General features: G+C 44.2%; 1 protein-coding gene across 3 annotated transcripts in view; it reads left to right on the top strand.

Annotated features, from left to right (window-relative positions):
- SPATS2 (spermatogenesis associated serine rich 2) overlaps nucleotides 1-8,144 on the top strand; it is a 144,882-nt gene extending 136,738 nt beyond the window's left edge. For all 3 annotated transcript variants that reach the window (XM_017545789.2, XM_037744694.1, XM_017545788.2), the window contains 3 exons: nucleotides 3,738-3,840; nucleotides 5,653-5,867; nucleotides 6,897-8,144. In XM_017545789.2, coding sequence (XP_017401278.1) covers nucleotides 3,738-3,840; nucleotides 5,653-5,867; nucleotides 6,897-7,268 — 690 coding nt within the window. In that variant the 3' untranslated portion in view covers nucleotides 7,269-8,144. The remainder of the gene's footprint in view (nucleotides 1-3,737; nucleotides 3,841-5,652; nucleotides 5,868-6,896) is intronic.
- The last annotated feature ends 8,453 nt before the right edge of the window (nucleotides 8,145-16,597 follow it).

Consider the following 16,597-nt stretch of genomic DNA (forward strand, 5'->3'; position numbering starts at 1 on the left):
TCGTAGAGACGGGGTTTCACCATGTTGACCAGGATGGTCTCGATCTCTTGACCTCGTGATCCACCCGCCTCGGCCTCCCAAAGTGCTGGGATTACAGGCTTGAGCCACCGCGCCCGGCCCGAGGTCCCTTTCTCTATAAGTGGTATTGTCATCTACGTGGTTGTCCCAGCTGGAAACCTCAGGAAATTTCTCCATTTTCCCACCTTAAATCTATCAGCAGACCCGGCCCATTTGACTAAATCTCAGATCTGACCATTTCTTTTCATCTCCACCACCACCATTATGATTAGGTTACCTCCATCTCTTGCCTGGACTTCTGTAAGAGCCTCTTAACTGATTCTGTTCATCCATTCTGTGTCTGCCCCACCCTTCATGTATGTTCCCCACACTACATCAGTCTGCTTCAAACTTTCTGTTGCTTTTAGGATACATACTATAATCTTTAATCCGGTCTGAAGGGCTGTGCAGTCTTGCTCTGCCGTTACCCTCAGTTCACACCATGTCCCCTGGCCCTCTGCCCTCAAGCAGAGGCTGGAGGCCTCTCCACAGACACACATGTTCCTTCCCACAAGAGGGATGCTTCACATGCTTTTCCATCTGTACAGTTGCTCGTCTCCCTGCCTCCAAGCACAGATACCACTCTTGTATTTATTTATTTATTTATTTTTTTGAGACAAAGTCTTGCTCTGTCACCTAGGCTGGAGTGCAGTGGCATGATCTGAGCTCACTGCAACCTCTGCCTGCTGGATTCAAACAATTCTCCTGCTTCAGCATCCTGAGTAGCTGGGATTACAGGCACCTGCCACCACACTCAACTAATTTTTATATTTTTAGTAGAGATGGAGTTTTGCGATGTTGGCCAGGTTGGTCTCAAACTCCTGACTTCAGGTGATCCACCCACCTAGGCCTCCCAAAGTGCTGGGATTACAGGTGTGAGCCACCACTCCTGGCCCAGTTACCTCTCTTGACCTCCTCATCCTTCCTGACTTCCCCATCATAACTCCCCATTGTGTGCTTTCAGAGCACAGTTATGATTTTATATGCATTTGGTTGATTAGTCTTCCCCACTAGACAGTGAACGTCACAGTGGCAGGCAGGAGCTCCTGTCTTTCTAAGTGCCTAGCATGGCACCTTGGCATGTAATTGGTCTTCTATAAGCAGTTAGTTGACCAATTCTGATTTTAAGAAAAAATTTATCTTTGAGATGTTTGTTGTAATCTATTTATAGAAATTACTTGGGCTCAATTTGTTTATACCTTTTAAATTCTTTTTTTTTTTTTTTTTTTTTTTCAGAGTCTCACTCTGTCACCCAGGCTGAAGTGCAGTGGTGCCACTGCTGCTAACTGCAACCTCTGCCTCCCGGGTTCAAGCAATTCTCGTGCCTCAGCCTCCCAAGTAGCTAGAATTACAGGCATACACCACCATGCCCTGCTAATTTGTGTATTCTTGGTAGAAACAGGGTTTCACCATGTTGGCCAGGCTGGTCTCGAACTCGTGACCTGTGCAGAGCAAGGCTGTGCAGTCTTGCTCTACCATTACCCTCAGTTCACACCATGCCCCCAGTCGTCCGCCTTCAAGCAGAGGCTGGAGGCCTCGCCACTCCACAGACACACCTGTTCCTTCCTTTCAGAGGGCAGGAAGTGATGTACTCGCCTTGGCCTCCCAAAGTGCTGGGATTACAGGTGTGAGCCACTGCGCCTGGCCAGTGTTTCTGAGACTAAGCATGTGAACCTGAGGGAAATTGGGATATTCATGGATAGTTTCAGTCATCGGCATTCTAAATAATTGTTTACAAACTGCAAGCTGTAACAAAGGGAGTTGGCCTTCTCCACACCTGTGCTCTTTACCTCTTCTCTCTCTGAATGCATAAGATTTATTGTCACTCTGAGAGAACACTTGCTGCAGAGGCTGTACAACAGTCTCTATAAAATAAAAACAGAGGTGGAAGATCATCCAGGACCTTACAGGAATCCTTGCTATCGCCTGACCCAGTGTTAAAACCTGTGAAGTGTTGTTGTTCTCTTACTGCCTCCCCTTCAACTCTTTTGGGGTGAACTAGCCAAACAATGCAAATTTTCAGTTACCGTTTTCTGTTTAACTAAAACTATATGATTAAATTATATAGAAAGGCCTCTTCACATTGATGCCAGTCAGTCTCATTCAACTCTCGGGGAGAAGCCGGAAACCCCTTTGGAATTAGATGAGAATTCTGGCTCTCACAGGCTTCATCTGTTCCTCTTCCCACGTGGCTGAAAAGCTGCTAGAAATATTTCTGCAGGCTGACTAAGGATCTGTTTCTCTCCACTTTTTCAGTGTACTGAAGTGGGTGCTGTGCAATTTAAATGTCTTATTTCCAGATCATTTTATTTCCGTCATTCCTATTATGTCTTTGACTCAACAAACCCTAGAATTTGTTTCAGAATTAATCTCAGACTGATATTACATGTCTGCAAGTTTTGTTACAAGAGGTTCATTGCTTTCCTAAGCCACAACATACTCTGAAGCTTTAGGAATTCAAGGCTGAAAGGTCATTTTTCTCTCTTCTTTCCCTTTCAGTGCTTCTGGATGCTTCCCAAGAACTCTGATGCAGTGGTCTTAGGCCACCCCCAGTTAAGAGGAGTATCCGGGGGGGGGGGTTCAGTTCTTCCAAATTATATCTAGGCCTTTCACTTTTCTATCTCCTTTTCATCTGGAAAAAAAAATGATTTCAATCTGCATTGCTTATTGTAGACTGGATTCCAGTCTACATTGTTTATTGAAATAGACCCCCAGAAACACTTTATTCCTGACATGTTTCTAGTCCCATGATTTTTGTAGCTTGGTTAGTTTTTGACTCAAGGAGTTGGTTACTTCTCAGCTCAGTCTGCTTAAAAGGATTAAATTACTTGCAGCATAAACTTCTCATTGGCAAAGTTGACTTTTCACATGAATGATTTTCCATCTCAAGAAATTGTTCCTATTTCAAGGACTAAGAAATCCTACTTTATTATAAAGAGATGAAGCGGGTTTCCTAAGGAAGTTCCTATTAACACCAAACCATCTATCTAAACGGTATCATTGTAGTACCTTGTAAACATTTTGCTGTCTCTGTTTCTATATAAAATGGAAAGATGTGGAGAATAGCCAACAGTAGAAAGATGGCCCTCAGGCCAGACACGGTGGCTCACTAATCCCAGCACTTTGGGAGGCCAAGGCAGGCAGATCATGAGGTAGGGAGATCGAGACCATCCTTGCTGACATGGTGAAACCCCATCTCTGCTAAAAATACAAAAAATTAGCTGGGCATGGTGGTACACGTCTATAGTTCCAGCTACTTGGAAGGCTGGGGCAGTAGAATTGCTTGAACCCAGGAGGTGGAGGTTGCAGTGAGCAGCAATGGCACCACTTCACTCCTGGTGACAGAGCAAGACTCAGTTTCAAAAAAAGAAAGAAAGAAAGATGGCCCTTTACTATAAATTCTTCCTCCTTTTTTATTCCTCCACAGTTTCTCTTGATTTTACATAATGGGCTTTGGCCATCATGTAGCATTTCATAAACTTACAAACTTACCTTTGGGCTCTTGAGAAAATGAATGAATTTATTGGATCACCAAGCGTTGGTCATGTGATGGTCATTTAATAAACTTTGAAGCAGTAAAAAGAAGATAGTTGAAAATGATTGTTCTATCTGTATAGTAAGTTGTAGATTCCCTGGATGATGTTTGTCTAACCTGGAGGCCATTCTTTGCCCTTTTCCAGCACTTTGTTAGTGAACGTAAATATGACGAGGATCTGGGACGAGTAGCCCGGTTCACCTGTGATGTAGATACCCTAAAGAAGAGCATTGATTCATTTGGACAAGGTGAGATGGTGAGAGGTTCTGGGGACTACAGTTGGTGATTATTAATTAAAGGTTGACATGCTAATTGTCTTTACCACTGATTCTTCATTAGTACCTCTTATTCGCTTGTTTTTGTGAAAAGTAATTCTGGGATGCTTATGAAATTCATGGATGCAGATACTTTGAACTCTGAGGACAAGTATTTGCCAGCTCCCTAAGTGTAAAAGACTGTTTTTTCATGCCGAATTGAGAGGTGCATGATATGTGGTGTAAAGAGCATGGGGCCCTACAGTCAGACTAAGTTTGAATCCCTGCCTCTGTAGTAACTTCTTGGAACCTCATTTACTCCTCTCCAAAGTGGAGATAACAGGCCAGGCACCGTGGCTCACACCTGTAATCCCAACAACTGGGAAGGCTGAGGCCAGAGGATCACTTGAGCCCAGGAGTTCGAGACCAGCCTGGGCAACAGCAAGGTTCCATCTCTTCAAAAAATTAAAAAAGAAAAAATTAGCCAGGTGTGGTGGCACGTGCTTGTAGTCCTAGCTACTCAGGAGGTGGGATGGGGTGGGGTGGGGTGGGCGTGGTAGGGGGAAGATAGCTTGAGCCAGGAGTTTCAGGTTACAGTCAGCTATGATTGCCAGTGTACTCCAGCCTCGGCAACAGAGCAAGACTGTGTCTCTAAAAAATAAGTAAGCCAGGTACGCTGGCTCATGCCTGTAATCCTAGCACTTTGGAAGGCTGAGGCAAGCGGGTCATGAGGTCAGGGATTTGAGACCAGCCTGACCAACATGGTAAAACCCAGTCTCTACTGAAAATACAAAAATTAGCGCGTGGTGCTGTGCGTCTGTAATCACAGCTACTCAGGAGGCTGAGACAGGAGAGTCACTTGAACCCAGAGGCGGAAGATGCGGTGAGCCGAGAGCGTGCCGTTGCACTCCAGCCTGGGTGACAGAGCAAGACTCTCTCTCAGATAGCCAGATAGATAGATAGATAGATAGATAGAAGAAAATAATACTTGTCTTGCTTGGCACATAATAGACCCTTAAATAATCACACTAAAACTAAGGGGAGTGCCTGTGAGGTGAGTTACTAGTGACTTGTTTGTCAAATCCTGAACTCGGCTTCTCTGTTCTGTCTAGTATAAAAGTGAAATATTTAACCTATGGGAACAATTATGAACTTATCATTAGTCCAGGCTTAAAGCCAAGAAAAAAATCTAGACGAGTAGTTTTAAACCATTGAATTCTAACACTATTTGAACTGAAAATATTAATATTTTTTCAGTTAGATAAGTACTTTGAATTTGGGATTAAATACATGTTTGTTGTAAAGACTAGTTCTATTCATATTTAACTGATCTTGATTATTTATACCTTGTATCATTCAAAATTCTTTAAAAAGGATTTAGTAAAGATTTGATTTGTGTTCCTTTTTTTCTTTGTAAAGGCTGTACTTTAGAACGTTTCTTGCATAGGAAACTGAACATATGGCCTATACTATTGTTCCCAGGCTTAGTCAGCTGCTAGAACCATAGCCAGGAGGTTAGGCAGTACCAAATCCAATCCCAAGAAGCCGTTAGCTGGTGGGGGATGGTTAACTTTGATCTTAAACTGTTCTCTTGTCTAAGCATTCCTTTACAGAACAGTGGGGCTTTGGATGGAGGAAGAGGGCAAAAGGGAGATTTTTCTTCCTGTTACCAATTTTTAGGTTTTTCTTTACTTGAATAGACAGCTCTTTGTCTTAAATTGCTCGTTGTGAAATTGAGAAAGCAGAAACCTTATGCATTGTACTGTTTCATCATATGATCATATATTCCTCATATTTCTGTCTCAGTGTCTCATCCAAAGAACAGCTATTCAACCAGATCCCGATGTAGCTCAGTTACATCTGTGTCCTTGAGTAGCCCAAGTGATGCCTCTGCTGCTTCCTCTTCCACCTGTGCCTCTATTCCCAGCCTTACAAATGCTAACAAGAAAATATTTGCACCAGGAGAGACTCCTGCAGCCATAGCAAACTCCAGCGGCCGGCCCTACCAGCCACATCGGGAGGTAACCTAGCTTCTACACTGAGCGTGTTAGGAAGAAAACCCTCCAGATTGTCAAAGCTTAAATGCTGATAGCTCAGTATGTTACCTTCCTCTATTCCCATTCCATGCCTGTTTTGAATCCCTCCAGCCCAAGTTAGTTCCTGAGAAAGCATTAGATACGTGTGTTCCAAACTGTCAGCCAGTTTAGATTTCCTGTTGCCAAGAACTGCTGACTTTCTTGTGTTGGCTGTGATCCCTGCTGTTGTAGATAGTATTGCCTGGTAATTAGTCACACCGGGAGCCGTGCACCCATCTCAAGGTAGACAGGCACCATAAGTCGCAGTTTCACCAGTGTGCATCTGAAAGCAGCAACTCCCTAGAAGCACAATGTGGAATTTACAGGGAAAGAAAGAGTGACCTGGTAGGGATGGGGGGAAAACACTAGTAAGCTGAAGAGTAATCCATAGGTTCTTCTCCTGTTTGAAGAATAAACACAAGAGCAATCCAAGGCAGTACTGTCAGTAATTCTTCAGAACTCATATGACTTTAGAATTGGAGGACAAAAATAAAATCCCACACCATAAGCTTTCCGGATTGTAATGTGAAAGATGTACTGAATGCCACAGCAGCATGGTTTAATCTGTAGTTCATGACATACAGCAAAGCAGACCATAGTGATGTTTACTTTATTATCCCAAATGTTTATTATCTTTACCAAATGCCTTTTATCTGCAGAGTTAATATACTTGTCCAATTGAGGGCTTGTAACAACCCAGAGAATATTCTTTCTTCCTTATCTTTCTTCTTGTGTCCAGCTAAAGAAAAGTAGATTCTCCAGTGAAGAGCCTGGGCGTGAATAGCAAGGAAAGATGGATTAGTTCTGAAGTAGTGGCTAGCTTGGATTGGCTGACAGAATTCTTTGAGTCTTGAGAGATAACTGAGTCCCAAGCATGTAATGCCACAATTCTGCTTTCAGAATACTCCTGTAAAGTGAACAAATGGGGTACCATAATGCTAGAGCACCTTGAACATTGTATTCTTTTATCTTTAGGTATTGCCAGGGAACAGACAAGGAGGACAAGGTTACAGGCCACAGGGCCAAAAGTCCAGTGACCCTGTGAACCAAGGGCGAGGAGGACAAGGTTACAGGCCACAAGGCCTAAAGTCCAGTGACCCCGTGAACCAAGGGCGGCATGACAGTGTGGGTCGTTGCAGAAACAGCTCGTGGTATTCATCTGGTTCCAGGTATCAGAATGCTCCATCTCAGGCACCAGGAAACACCAGTGAAAGAGGCCAGACTCACTCTGCAGGGACCAATGAAACTGGAATCAGCATGGAGCCTAGCCCACCCACGCCTTCATTCAAAAAGGGACTCCCCCAGCGCAAACCCAGGACCTCTCAGACTGAAGCCATGAACTCTTAAGAGAGAAATTCTAGTTGGCCTCTATCCTCTATCACACACAATTCAAATTGATAACTGGACTTTAGGAAACTTATAGTTAGATTTAATAACAAAAAGAAGTTTATGCATATCACTTTTTGTGCCATTCTAAATATTTTTGGTTTCTTGTCTCCTTATTTCCTCTTTACCATTTTTGGAGGGGAAGCTGTTCATTTTTCCTTGATCTTTCCCAGTGATATGGATTGAATCTGGTTGGTCATTTCCAGAAGGAATCAGAGGCAGCTATTGTCAGGTTTCGGCCTTCCAGTTGACCCCCCCTGTCCAGGCTGTCTCAGGAGGAGGTGAATCAGAGCTAGTCACCCTTCCAATCTAAGCAGAAGCCACAGGCACCTGCCAGGTTCCATTCAAACAACTATTTGACCAGGAGAGGCAATGAGGGGATTGTATACTGCACTGGATTTGCCAGAGAAGGGAAAATTTAATTAGTGAAAAGGAAAGAACACTAGGAAACATCTGAAAACCTGCCTCTATTCCAGAAAGTGCCTGAGATTTGACACTCAAATCAGTGGTCAGTCTTCTGCTTGGCATTAGAGCTTAACCTGCAGTTTCTTCAAAATGCCCAATTCTTTGCTTCCTATTACCTTAGATTGCAAACCAGTCTAGGCAAGTCTATGGGAAAGTAGCATTTAATTAAAGTTGTTTTTTTTTTAAAGCATTTTTCTGTTCTAATGTTTGGAGACTTTTTTTTGTTCTCTCCCTTTCCTGAATCCTGTTCTGATCCTGAACCAAATTTATAGCAATATAATTAGTGTTAATTGAAGGCATTACTCATCAAAAATTGCTGCAATCAATCTTTATAGTTGAATAAATAAAAACAACTGCATAAATATTCCCACATTTGTTTCATAGCAGCAAGTGGTTTCATTTCATTATGTTTTTCTTTGGGCCTCATGGGGGTAGAAGTCACTCAGACAGCTTGTTCCAGGATTAAATGAGGGTATCTGATTCCCAAGTCATTTGTCCACCACCACTGCTTAGCTTCAGGACCAAATTAAAATGTAAAAGCCGGGATGAGCAAATGCAGTTGTTCCTAGTGAGAAAAGATTGTAGGATAGGGAATGGTGACTTTCCAAAGGAGAACTTACCACTTTAGGAAAACCACAGCTCTCCAGGCTTCTCCAGGCAACCAGAGGTTATAATGGCACTGCTGTCTCCAGCTCACTGTCTCTTGACTGAGCAGTGAATGTAACTGTATAATTGAGCTCCTACATGTAGCAGGTGGCATGAGTGCCAGACCCTTCTACCCCAAACTCACCCCCAGCATCTATGATTTAATAACAGCAGAGCTTTTGTTTCTCAGCATGTGTTCTCCCAAGTCTGAAGCCTAGACTGTAAGTGGCAGCAGTGCAGAACGCAGCTGCCTCAGGGCTTCCCTTGCCTCCTTGGCTGAAGCTGAGCTGCCAGGGTTCAGGTTGGTTGAACACATTCAGAGAGAGAGATAGATTGTGTGTGTGTGTGTGTGTGTGTGTGTGTGTGTGTGTGTGTGTGTGTGTGTATCTGTCTTTTCAGTAAAGAAAACCATAGTCAAGGAGTACTGGGAAAGACATTTTCCAAGAGCACCTCATTTTGGGGAATTTGACCAACAACACCATCAGCCTGCTGAGTATAGGAAAAAAACCTGCATTTCTGATTGATTGCTTACCTATGCTTTATCAGAAATCTAGAGATTGAAGTGACCTTGAAGGATTATGAAGTCTGTCGCTGTATCCAGGCAAGACTGTATTTAACTGCCCAAACAGATGGGACAAAGCATGTTTATCAAGAATGCCTTGAAGTTGAAATTAAAATCTCCTTACAGAAAAATATTTGAAAATTTTTCATGACCACAAAATGTTTGAAAATTATGAATTTAAAAAGTTTTTATTACAAAAATAGTATTTAAAACATCAAATACAGGAAAATAAAAAGGAAAAAAAGTTTTCCATCTTTCCATTCCACTCCTTGGGTAATGATTGTTAATTTGGCATATATGTTTCTACACCTTTTTCTTTTTTCTTTTTAGAGATGGGGTCTCACTGTGTTGCTCAGGCTGGAGTGCAGTAGCTATTTATAGACATGATTAGAGGGTACTACAGTCTCAAACTCCTGGGCTTAAGCAGTCCTCCTGCCTCAGTCTCCTGAGTAGTTGGACTACAGGTGTGCACCGTTACCCATGGTTAGACTTTTAAAGCATGTATGTGCATAATACCCATGGTATATTGGGTGGTTTTTTTTTGTTGTTTTTTTGTTTTTGAGATGGGAGTCTCGCTCTGTCACCCAGGCTGGAGTACAGTGGTACAATCTTGGCTCACTGCAACCTCCGCCTCCTGGGTTCAAGCAGTTCTCTGCCTCAGCCTCTCTAGTAGCTGGGATTACAGGCACCTGCCACCATACCAGCTAGTTTTTGTATTTTTAGTAGAGACAGGGTTTCAACCATCTTGACCAGGCTGGTCTTGAACTCCCGACCGCAGGTGATCCACCTGCCTTGGCCTCTCATAGTGCTGAGATTACAGGCGTGAGCCACTGCGCCTGGCTGGGTTTCTAATTTTTTTTAATATAAAAATGTTATACTATGTACATTCTGTAGTTTTTTTTAAAAAATGTGTAAATTGTAATTCCTTTAGGATCTCATGCTGTAGATCTCCTCCTAAATTTGCCAATTTGACTCCTTCAGTGAGATGTTAGGCTTATCCTAAGTTTGAATTGTGTAGCCCATTCCTCATTCCCCACAGTGGTTCTAGGCTTCCCAAAAGAAGGAAGATTCATGCCCTGGGCAGCTACCACTGGTGCTTCAAGAGGGATTACTGTCCTTCTCTTTCCATCTCCCCTTACAGACAAATGTCTCGCCCTCCCCCACTTAGAAATGGGACTGCAACTCGAAGTTGTTTAGCTCTGTCAGTTATGTGCCACTTGAGAGGCAAAGTTTAAATTAGCATGGTTTCATTATGAACGTCACATACTTCCTATACCCCTCATTTATGACCATTTAAAAAATGTGCTTTTAAACAATAGTACAGACCAAAAATGTTTGTTTTTTTTTTTAAACCGGGGGGCCAGGTGTGATGGCCCATGCCTGTAATCCCAGCACTTTTGGAGGCCAAGGCAGGTGGATCACCTGAGGTTAGAAGTTTAAGACCAGCTTGGCCAACGTGGTGAAACCCCATCTCTACTAAAAATACAAAAAAAAAAAAAAATTAGCTGAGCTTGGTGGCAGGCATCTGTAATCCTAGCTACTTGGGAGGCTGAGGCAGGAGAATTGCTTGAACCTGGGAGGTGGAGGTTGCAGTGAGCCAAGATCCTGCCGCTGTACTCCAGCCTGGGCAACAGAGTAAGACTTGGTCTAAAAAAATAAATAAAAGGGTACATAGTAGAAATTTTAAAAGCCCTGGTCAGGCACGGTGGCTCACACCTATAATCCCAGCACTTTGGGAGGCCGAGGCAGGCAGATCACAAGGTCAGGAGATCAAGACCATCCTGGCCAACATGGTGAAACCTTTCTCTTAAAAAAAAAAGAAAAAGAAATTAAAAAATCTCTACCTTGTCCCACTCCCCAGAATAAATCACTGATAAGTTTCTTACATGTCTTTCCAGAAATTTTCTAAACCCAAACATGGAAGTACTTTTTTTTCTTTGTTTTGCATAAATGGGATTCATACTGTGCATACAAGTTGCTTTTTCACTTGTTCTCACTTTTTGTAACTCATTTTTTTGTTTTGTTTTAAGAAAAATCAAGCTGGCCACATTAGCTCACGCCTGTAATCCCAGCACTTTGGGAGGCTGATACAGATGGATCATTGGAGCCCAGGAGTTTGAGACCTGCCTGGGCAACATGGCGAGACCCTGTTTCTGCAAAAGAATTTTTTAAAATTAGCCAAGCATGGTGGCACACACTTGTGGTCCCAGCTTCTAGGAGGCCTGCTCGAGCTCAGGAGGTCAAGGGTGTGGTGAGCCATTTTTGCAGCAGTACACTCCAGCCTGGGCAACAGAGCGAGGCCCTGTCTTAAAAAAGTAAAAAGAGCCAGGTGCGGTGCTCATGCCTGCAATCCCAGCACTTTGGGAGGCCGAGGCGGGCAGATCACGAGGTCAGGAGATTAACACCATCCTGGCTAACATGGTGAAACCCCGTCTCTACTAAAAATACAAAAAATTGGCTGGACATGGTGGCATGCGCCTATAGTTCCAGCTACGCAGGAGGCTGAGGCAAGAGAATCGCTTGAACCCAGGAGGCGGAGGTTGCAGTGAGCTGAGATCACACCACTGCTCCAGCCTGGTGACAGAGTGAGACTGTCTCAAAAAATAAAATAAAATCAGTATAGGCAAATGATAAAAATCTAAACAGTTTGCGGATATTTGATGAAAAGTAAATTTTATCCCTCTCTGGACTTTTGTCCCCCGCCCCCCACCAGAGGCAGCCAATGTTAAGTTTCTTGTGTATCCCTCCTGAGATTGTCTCTGCTAGTACAAGGATAATTTAAACCTTGCAGACCTCCATCCATGTCAGCATATAGAAATATACTGTTATGTGACTGCATACTATTCCGTTGTATAAGTTTGTCATTATTAGTTTAACCAGTCTCTAATGATGGTTTTCAGCTTTGTGGGTTTTTTTTTTTTTTTTTTTAAGAGATGGGGTTTCACCATGTTGGTCATGGCTGGTCTTGAACTCCTGACCTCGTGATCCACCTGCCTCAGCCTCCCAAGTGCTGGGATTAGAGGTGTGAGCCACCACACCTGGCCCAGTTTTTTGCTATTACAAGTATTGCTGCAATGAGCACTCCATAACGCACATATTACTCCTCACTTGTGAGAACATCCTGTAGAATAAATTCGTAGGAGTAGAATTACTGGGTCATATAGTTATTGATAAATTATTATTTTGATAAAATTGCATAGATTCATATATGCAACTTATTTTTTAGAGACATGGTCTCTCTCTCTCTTGCCCAGGCTGGAGTGCAGTGGTGTGATCATAGCTCACCGCAGACTCAAACTCCTGGGCTAAGGGATCTTCCTGCCTCAGCCTTCCAAGTAGCTGAGACTACAGGTGCATGCCACTACACGTGGCACCTGGCTAATTTTTAAATATTTTTGTAGAGATACGGTCTTGCTTTGTTGCCCAGGCTGGTCTCAAACTCTTGGCCTCAATCAGTCCTCCCACCTTGGCCTGCCAAAGTGCTGGGATTACAGGTGTGAGCCACTACACCCAGCCACCAGATTGACATTTTCTGACAGTGTTTGGCAATGCTTTGTACAGTTGCTGAGCCGGAAGCTAAGGAGAGAAACAATCCCTGACCTTATATAGCTGATAAACTAGTTAAGGCAATTGAGAATACTAATAAATAATACAAGGAAATAGTGTTGATTGAAAGTGCCATGCTGCCTTTGAGGTAGAGGGAGCATACCCAAAAGGGCTGGGTCCCATGCTTGAGCCAGAACTATACCAGCATATGACCAGGCAGTTGTGCAGTGGTGTGTGGAGATAGTGACCTATTATATTTCAGAATCCCAAACCAGCATACAGTCTTGTGAGTATGAATGAATGAATGTATGTATGGGAGGGAATAGGATAAAGTAGTTGAAGCTAGGAGTGACCTGGAAAATTTGGGATGCATGTTCACTCATCTTTGTACTAACCTGTTCTTTTGGACAAGGTCAGTAGAATAATGAATTGTTGCCCCTGAAAATTCCACCATCTTACCTAAGAAAATGAAGTTTTGTCTTGCCTGATTTGTAGGGTTCATCCCACCTTCTTGTCCCATTCTTATGGTAGCACACTTCTTGAAAGAAACAGGTGCCCAAAACTGTACATGCTGGGAGGCTACCAACTGATACAAGGAACTATTTTATCACTAGTTTAACCAGTGAGTTCAAAGTACTGGCCCGTAATGCTGGGACCCAGAACAACATGCTAAAATACTATTAAAGTTACTGGTTGTTGTAGCCACTTCAGCACATTTTCTCTCCTTCAAACATTAAGCTACTGTGTGCTAGGCACTCTGCTACATTCTGAGGCAGAGAGAAACTTTCTAGCTCATTTTTTTTAAATTTATACATATTTTTTGAGACAAGGTCTTACTCTTTCATCCAGGCTGGAGTGCAGTGGGGCCATCTCAGCTCACTGCAAACTCAGGCTCCCCAGATCAAGTGGTTCTCTTGCCTCAGTCTCCTGAGTGGCTGGGATTACAGGTACCCGTCACCACGCTCGGCTAATTTTTGTAATTTTTGTAGAGATGGGGTTTCACTATGTTGGCCAGGCTGGTCTCGAACTTCTGACCTCAAGTGATCTGCCCACCTCAGCCTCCAAAAGTGCTAGGATTACAAGCCTGAATCACCAGGCCCAGCCCTAGCTCATTCTTCAACCACTTTGCGGGTAAAGGAAGTAGAACTTGTCCTTAAACCCTTGAGAGCCCTGCCTGTTGGCCAGGCAGTGTGCTAGAGCATAAAGACTCAACTTGGATTTTAATTCTGGCTTCACAACTTGGTAGCTATATGACTGATTGCCCTTGGACAGATAACAGATTTGAACCTCTTCCTGAACTGTAAAGTGGGAACAATGGCAATGACTTTATGAGATATCTAGCCAGGTGCTGCAGAACAGTCCCCTGGGTGTCTAGACTAACCCATGACAAGTTGAATGTTCACTCCCCATAGCCCCTTTCCTTTTCTGTCTCTTCTGCTTTGTTAAAAAAGGATATGAAAGAAGACTTCCCCTATCTTCAGCCAGACAGCCCTTATTACTTACAAAAATATTAAAAATCCAGCTATCCTATTCCTCCTGTAAATTTTCTTCCTGAGTGCGTGCCCCTCCAGCATGGTGAGCCCTGTGCCCCTCTGTCTGCCATACCTGTCAGAAAATGTGCCCCTACTCGTTTCAGAGCTGTGTGGGTGGGGCAGGCAGATGCTGATGGAGCTGACCTCAGCTAACAGTAACCACTGCAGCAGCACACACGGGCGAAGCTGGGGCCAGGGTTTCCCAAGGGAAAGCCAGGGAACGTTATTTCCATACAGGTGATGAGGGAGTTTTATTTCCTGCCTTGATACTCAGTACCAAGGGGGAAACTCCAAAAAAAAAAGATGTTTCTGGGAGAAGCAGCTCACCCACCAGCACAAGTATTCTCCTGCCTGCCCCTTCACTACTGTCAAAACAGCAGGAACAAATACCACCCACTCCGATTCCTTAGAGAAAAGTCAGGTCTCCTTTTTATGTCTCTTCAACTTAACCAAGTTAGGCTTTCTCTATAACTTCATTTCAAACACACCTGTTTTCTGGTGCTGCTAGAACACACAGATTGAGAGGATGAGATTTCTCAGGAGGCCAGGCATGCACTCCCCGGCCAGCTCCCGTGGGGCTGTGTCAGCCCCTTTCCTGCGGGGCCTGCTGTTAACTGCAGTGTCTCACCTGGCATGGAGTCCAGGTTTGTTCACAGTGGACACTCACTATAGCACTGACCATCTGTCAAAATGACCATGCCATTCCCTTTTCGTAGGCTGTTTACCAAAGGAGAGGACAGAGCGCCCCCTGCAGCATGGCACAGTGCTGAATGGCTGTCCCCCTAGTCAAATCTCGGTTCACACCTGATTCTTCTTACTAGCCAAGCAATATGGGCCAGTTTCTTTATCTGTAAACCGTGTGCTTCGCAGGATTCCCTTGTTTGAAAGTTGATTATGGGTGGGGCGCAGTGGCTCACACCTATAATCCCAGCACTTTGGGAGGCCGAGGCAGGCGGATCACCTGAGGTCAGGAGTTCAAGACCAGCATGGCCAACATGGTGAAACCCCAGCTCTACTAAAAATTTAAAAATTAGCTGGGCGTGGTGACATGCACCTGTAATCCAAGCTGCTTGAGAGGCTGAGGCAAGCTAATTGTTTGAACCCAGGAGGCAGAGGTTGCAGTGAGTTGAAATCATGCCACTACACTCCATCCTGGGCCACAAGAGCGAGACTCCTTCTCAAAAAATAAATAGAAAAAAAGAAAGTTGATTGTGGTCTGTGCCCACTCTAGTGTCTCCAATAAAAGAAAAGGAATAGCCTAGAATGAGACAGCCAACGTGTGGCCAAGTAGTGGAGGCTCAAAGAATTCCAAAATGTTTTGTTTGTTTTGGTGGGGAAGGGGAACCCCTGAGGCTCCATCCTGAGCTTATTTCCCTGGTCCCAGCATCGAGAGCCAGGAAGTAGTTGTTATTGTTGTTGTTGTTGTTGTTGTTGTTGTTGTTGAGACAGAGTCTGGCTGTGTCACCCAGGCTGGAGTGCAGTAGCACGATCTTAGCTTACTGCAATCTCTGCCTCCTTGGTTCAAGAGACTCTCCTGCTTCAGCCTCCTGAGTAGCTGGGACTACAGGCATGTGCCACCACGCCCTGCTAATTTTTGTATTTTTAGTAGAGATGGGGTTTCACCATGTTGGTGAAGCTGGACCAGGGCTTTTTTAAAACAATAGCTGGCTAAGGTTCATTTCACAAATCCAAAGACCAGATGCTCAGCAGGATAAAGTACCTCTCTGGCCACCCCAGGTCTCCCGGCTGGCCAGCGGCAGAGCCAGATTGGAACCCTAACTAGTCTGACTTGAAAGCCCAAGATTTTCCACCATACAGCCCAACCTTAGAAGAAGAGCCTGGCCTCGCTGGCTGAGAGCCAGGCTTGGAGAACAGGCCTAGGGACCTCTAGAGAGAAAGGTAGAGAGAGTGGGAAGAGGATGGGGAGGGGGGAGGGGCCCTGGGCTCTGTTCCTCGACAGACAGCCGCCTGTTCCCACTCCCTGAACACAGCGTCTGACTCCGCCTGCGCATTGTGGTTGGGGGGTGGGGGGGCTTTTTCCTTCCTTTGTGTCTTGAGCCGTTTTTTCCTTGCTTTGCGCTTCCCTACTCTCTCTCCTTATTCCTTTTTGTAGCTAATACTCCCACAGGCCTCCCACAGCAGCTCCAAAATGCAGCCTCCTGAGTTTCTTCTTGTTGACAGAGGCTTTGAGCATCTCTGAACAGGGATCCTCCTCAACCTTCCCCTCCCTGTGACTCCCCACGGTGCCAAATGAGTCAAGAGCTGGCAGAAGGGGAGAGGAAAAGGAGTTACAGTGAGGATGACTATGGTGCCCATCTCCCAGGTCCCTGCTTAATTTTCAACTCCCCAATCCCCATCTTACTCTCTCCTAAATGTGGGTCTCTGCCCTTTGTGTTCTGGGTTGGGAGTTGGAGGGAAGGTGGAAGGAAAAGATAGGGACTTAAAAGAATAAAAGAGAAAAAACAAAATATTTTTTAAAAATAAAGAATAGGAAAAAAAAGGGAATTAGTAACTAATTGCTGAGGGAACCCATACAAAAA

This window comes from Cebus imitator, unplaced genomic scaffold (assembly GCF_001604975.1).
Source record: "Cebus imitator isolate Cc_AM_T3 unplaced genomic scaffold, Cebus_imitator-1.0 Scaffold181, whole genome shotgun sequence".
In the NCBI taxonomy this organism is placed as follows: Eukaryota; Metazoa; Chordata; class Mammalia; order Primates; family Cebidae; genus Cebus; species Cebus imitator.